We start from the raw sequence: 5,871 nt of genomic DNA on the forward strand, positions 1-5,871 counted from the left end.
TTTGGAATTTGATTCCTGGCAAAAAGAAGTGTTTTGAATGAGTTTCCTGCATGTAAATGATTGTTGACACACAAACATATACACATTCACACAGACACACAGACACACAAACACACACACTAACACACAAAGGAGAATGCAAGGTTAGATGAGGCAAGAGAGATGTGATAAGAAAGAGGGATCATTTAGATACTTGCAAGAGGTAATGACAAAGTGCCAGAGGAGATGGGCTGTGGGGAGGGTGGTTAAATTGGATGGATAAACCAATGTAACTCTTCTAGATTAAAACAGAATGGAACCTGAGCAATTGTCTAATATTGCCCTCTTATTTCAAAGGTGTGGAAATAAAGGATTGGGGAGGTGAAATAACCTTTCAACATCACATGGTAGCTTTCCCAAGGTAATAAATAGGAAGGAAACTGAGATCAAGGAGAATAGCTGAAAGTCAGAGACATTAAAATAAAATCTCCAAGTGAAGGACTAGAGTGGAAACGAGAGGCAGGGTGGGAGCCCAAATGTGTGGGAGGAAAGTTTTTCTGTGACGTGCAATGTAGGTCAAAGATTTGTCAGTTGGAAGAGAGAGGAAGTTATTATAAGGGTAGTGAGAAAAAAGTTTGCTGAATTAGAGATCAAATGCCAATTCTGAGAGTCAGAAGTTCTACTTCCCATTGAAATGCTGCTTCTGTCACTTCTATTGCTAGCAGTTATTGTCCCGGGTGGTGACAATGAGCATGGTAAGAGTAACTCTCACTGTTCCCAGCACAGGTCAGGGGCTCTGGATAAAAACATGTTGCACCAGTAACAAGGGTCTGGGCTCTCCTGTCTCCCACCCTCTCCCCCATTCTGGAGGTTAGGGTTGGAGCCAGAAATGTTTAAGCCTCTAAGTTGTTATTCAGACTCTGGGTTCTTTTCCATCCTAATTCTCTCTTTCTCCTCACTCTTCTTATCTTTCCACAACCACAGCGTTACAGGGGCCAACCTCCTTCCATCTCATCCAGATTTCAACCTTTGCCAACAGCACCTGGACTCAAAATCAAGGCTCAGGCTGGTTGGACGATTTACAGATTCATGGCTGGGACAGTGACTCAGGCACTGCCATCTTCCTGAAGCCCTGGTCGAAGGGCAACTTCAGTGATGAGGAGCTGGCTGAGCTGGAGGAACTATTCCGAGTCTACTTCATTGAGTTCACTCGGGAAGTGCAGGATATTGCAAGTGAACTCCAGTTTGAATGTGAGTACAGTCCTCTGAACTGGGGAGATTCACGGTGACTTTTCTCTTTCTTGGTTCAGACTCCCTCTGATCATGGTCTTCTCCTCCCCTTTTTACCCAAGTGCATGTATATACCTCTCCAGAGTAGTCTCCAACCCTGACTCCATACCTCCACCAGGTATCCCAGATTCTTCTTGTTTCTTGCACTCTTCTGTGACAGATGAATCCCCTCTTTTGTAGCCATCTCTTGGTTTGTTTGTGCATAACTGGCTTCTCTCAGATCCCAAGGAAAAGGCTCCTTTTCCTACCTTGTGCCTGAATGAACTAAAGTGTGACTTCTCCAATCCATTGCTCAAACAACTGCGGCCTGATCTCTTCTCTCAGTGTAACTCTCCCCTTTTCCCTGGAGTGCTGCACTCCTGACTCCATCACACATCGCTCCTCTTCTCCCCTCTTGCCCACCCAACTTCCTCACAAGAGCCCATCCCCACCATTTACAACATGCATACCTCTCCGGAATGCTCGTCTTTCTGAAAAGTCTCTGAGTACAGCAATTGATTTTTGGGTCATCCTTTCATATCTTTGACCTTTCTCTACATCCAAATCCAAAGTCCCATGTCCTTTCCCCATCTCTTTCTTGTGTGTTTTAAAATAACTAGGTCTCTGTTTTCTTTCTTTATAGACCCCTTTGTGATTCAAGGCATAGCAGGTTGTGAGCTGCATTCTGGGAAGGCCATACAAAGCTTCTTGAGAGCAGGTTTTGAAGGACTGGATTTCATGAGCATCAAGAATCATTCATGTGTTCCTGAGCCAGAGGGAGGCAGCAAGGCACAGTGGTTTTGTGTACTCATTACTCAGTACCAAGGCATCTGGGGTATCATAGACACGCTCCTCTCAGAAACCTGCCCCCGATATCTCCTGGGTGTCCTCGATGCAGGGAAGGCAGAACTGCAGAGGCAAGGTTAATCCTGTTCTCTCCCCAAGACTTTCCTATTCACCTCCCACCACCTTCTTTAAATTTGAGAGTAGGAGGTACCTATGAAGAGAGGGGTTTTATCAATACATTACTTAGTTTCCAAAGAAGTGGAAGAGGTCACTGTCCACACTTGTGGGTTTCTGACTCTGTAAGCTAGAGATTAGAGACATAACTTGATACTCTTTCTACCCCTTCCTACCCCAGTGAAGCCAGAGGCCTGGCTGTCCAGTGGCCCCCCTCCCCGGCCTGGCCACCTGCGGCTGGTCTGCCACGTCTCAGGATTCTACCCAAAACCCGTGTGGGTGACGTGGGTGAGGGGCGAGCAGGAGGAGCCTGGCACTCAGCAAGGAGACATCATGCCCAATGCAGACTGGACGTGGTATCTCCGGGTAACCCTGGATGTGGCGGCTGGGGAGGCGGCTGGCCTGAGCTGCCGAGTGAAGCACAGCAGTCTAGGAGACCAGGACATCATCCTGTACTGGGGTGAGGAGGAAGTGGGGATGGGAGAAGGTGGTCCTCAAGCCCAGAGGGAGGGCCTGGGGAAGGGGAGGGATTTGATGGGTGAGATACGGAGAGATGGATGGAGAGAGGGGAGAAAGAGTGACAGAGGGAGAGGTAGGAAGGGAGAGGCAGAGAGAGAGAAAAGCTGAGGTTTATTTCTGGGACTACAGTGCTGAGAGAATGAAAATAATGATCTAAGCTATAGAATAGGTAAGGATGAAGGACTACAGACTGGGTGGGATGGGGCAAGAAGGCGAGGCTAAGGGTGGCTGTGACTATATGACATCTGGGAATAAGAGAAAGGGAATCAGAAATGTTGGTAAGCAGGTAACAGTGGTGCTGACACTCAGGTGGGCAGGAAGGCCAGGAGAACTAGTGAATGGGTTTAACATGACATTCTTGTGTCCTCTCCATATTGCCAGGACACCCCACGTACATTGGCCTGATATTTGTGGCAATAATAGTGCCCTCCTTGATCCTTTTGATATGTCTTGCATTATGGTTTTGGAGGCGCTGGTGAGTTTTCATTTTTAACCTTTCCTTTCTGCCCATTCTGTCACTCTTTCCCTCCACTTAGTTACTACATCATTCTAGTCTCAACATTTCCATCAGAACTTTTCCCCTTTCTTCCAACTCATGTTTTTATGCAAATCTATTTTTTTAAAGTAATGGCAAATTGTACATGACATAAAACTTACCACAGTAGTCATTTTGAATGTACCGTTTAGTAGGATTGAGTTCATTCACATTGTATGCAAGCAACATCTAGAACTCTTTTCATTTTAAAAAACTGAATGTCTATGCCCATGAAGTCCCATTCCTCATTCATTGCTCTTCCATCCCTTGGCAACCTTCATTTTACTTTCCGTCTACAGAAATCTGACTACTTTAAGTAATTCTTATAAGTGTAATCAGCACTGTTTTTCTTCTTGTGACTGCCTTATTCCATGCAGCTTAGTGTCCTCATGATTCATTCATGTAGCAAGACATATTAGAATTTCTTTCCTTTTTAAGACTGTATAACAAATTTTATCTATTCATCTGCCAATGGAAGCTTGACTTGAATTGACTTTTTGGCTGTTGTGAATACTGCTGCCATGAACATAGCTATACAAATATCTGTTTTGTAGAGTAATTTTGTTTGCTTCTGTTCTTTTTATTTAATTTAAAAGTTTTTTTTTTGTCAGAATATAGTTGATTTAAATATTGTGTTACTTTCTGTTGTACAGCAAAATGAATCAGTTATACATATACCCACTCCTTTTAGATTCTATTCCCACATAGATCATTAGAGTATTGAGTAGAATTCCCTGTGATACACAGTGGGTCCCCTGTTGATTTTCTATTTTATATATATTTGTGTGTATATGTCAATTCCAATCTTCCAATGTATCCCTCACTCCTGCTCCCCTAGTAACCATAAGATTGTTGTATAAAACTGTAACTCTATTTCTACTTTGTAAATAAGTTTATTTGTATCATTTTTTAGATTCCGCATATAAACAATGTCATAATTTGTTCTCTGTCCAACTGCTTGTGTTCTTAACAGGTCATATCAGACTATCTTGTGAGCCTTCACCATGTCTCCTTTCCCATTTGGAGCAATTACCCAGGAGCCCAGAAATTCAGGTTGACAGCCCAGGAGTCAATCTCATTATATTTTATCAAATAACCATCATATTTGATCAAATCAGTGTTCTGATAAGCTTTAGATAAATCATAATTTATACACTGGTGGAAAATGATTAAAAAAATGTACCTTATGAGACAATATCACTATTAGAGTCCACGCAGATTTCACAGATGTGAAGTGTGAGAAAGAATGTATCTCAGAATAAATGTGGTGTACAGGACTAAATGGTGACATCCCTTTGACTTCTTATTTTATTTTTTTTTCATTTATTTTTATTAGCTGGAGGTTAATGACTTTACAATAATGTAGTGGTTTTTGCCATACATTGACATGAATCAGCCATGGATTTACATGTGTTCCCCATCCCGATCCTCCCTCCCACATCCCTCCCCATCCCATCCCTCTGGGTCTTATTTGACTTCTTATTTTACAACATTTTTTTCACTTCTTCTACTGAAATATCATTTGTCAAAGTGAGCTAACTGCAATTATGCCAAGATAATCGTATTTGCAGAGATGCCCAGCATTTTAACTTAATTTCACTGTATCTGCTTGGATGATTTTCTATCCTGGAGAAGCTGAGCTCCTTCTTCCTCCAGGAAGCCTTCCTTAGTCCTACAGTAGAAGTAACCATCCCTTGACTGATGTCATGCAGAGATCTACTTTACTCTTTACCCAGAACACTGCAGTTCTTTATGTTCTTCTTTTCCTTCTTATGAGTTGCAAGAAAGTTCTTTGAAAGGCTTGCTGTAAGTGAATCCTAGGCAAGGTCTCTTATGTATGTGTTTGTTTAGTAAAATAATCTGCGTTGGTTGCCACATTAACAGTCTCTCTCTCTTTTTTTTTTTTTTTCAAAATCATCTCCTTTTTTTCCTCTTTAGTTAATATTCTGGATTTTCCTCTTACTAAAATATATCACACTCTCCTTATTTCTACCCTGAACACTTCTGAAGAAAACTACTTGTGCCCATACTGTAACTATAGTTTGCCTATAAAAATTCACCAGAGAAATATCTTATTCATCATTATTTAGTGAGAATGAATGACAGGCAGGATGTGTAAGGGGTAATGGTGCAGGTAGGTTGTTAAATATTCAAGCAAATGAGTCAAGAGGACTTTTCTTTCTCTCAGGGACTTTGACATGTTTATCATGTCAGTTTTATCTCGGACTTTTGTTTACATTTATTCTTTTTCTTTTGTTTTCCTATTTCAAGTTTTATAGAAACTCCTTTATTTTATTTTATTTTTTTTGGCCATACCACCTGGCGTGGAGGATCTTAGTTCCTTTCAGGGATGTAACACATGCCCCCTGCATTGGAAGCATGGAGTCTTAACCGGTGGACTACCAAGGAAGTCCTGATACTCCGTTTTAAAAAATTCAAACTCATTTTAATTAAAACACCAGATGGTATAGAATATGAGTATATTTTTTGTAGGACTTGGGAAAGGAGGTTAGATAAAGCAGACGTTTTGGAGAAACCAGGAGTACTGGAAGCAATTCTGCCACCTGAATATTTTAGGACGATGTGGACTTTAGGATTCGGGCAGGGTA

At 41.7% G+C, this 5,871-nt stretch overlaps 1 protein-coding gene across 1 annotated transcript; it reads left to right on the top strand.

Annotated features, from left to right (window-relative positions):
* Positions 1-654: 654 nt before the first annotated feature.
* LOC110151440 (T-cell surface glycoprotein CD1b-3) lies at positions 655-4,338 on the top strand. Its single transcript, XM_020914833.2, has 6 exons — positions 655-734; positions 964-1,230; positions 1,892-2,170; positions 2,390-2,668; positions 3,109-3,202; positions 4,236-4,338. Exons 1-6 carry the CDS (start codon positions 674-676, stop codon positions 4,255-4,257), a joined length of 1,002 nt encoding a protein of 333 aa, XP_020770492.2. The 5' UTR covers positions 655-673; the 3' UTR covers positions 4,258-4,338.
* Positions 4,339-5,871: the final 1,533 nt, after the last annotated feature.

This window comes from Odocoileus virginianus, chromosome 5 (genome assembly GCF_023699985.2).
Source record: "Odocoileus virginianus isolate 20LAN1187 ecotype Illinois chromosome 5, Ovbor_1.2, whole genome shotgun sequence".
Taxonomy (NCBI): domain Eukaryota; kingdom Metazoa; phylum Chordata; class Mammalia; order Artiodactyla; family Cervidae; genus Odocoileus; species Odocoileus virginianus.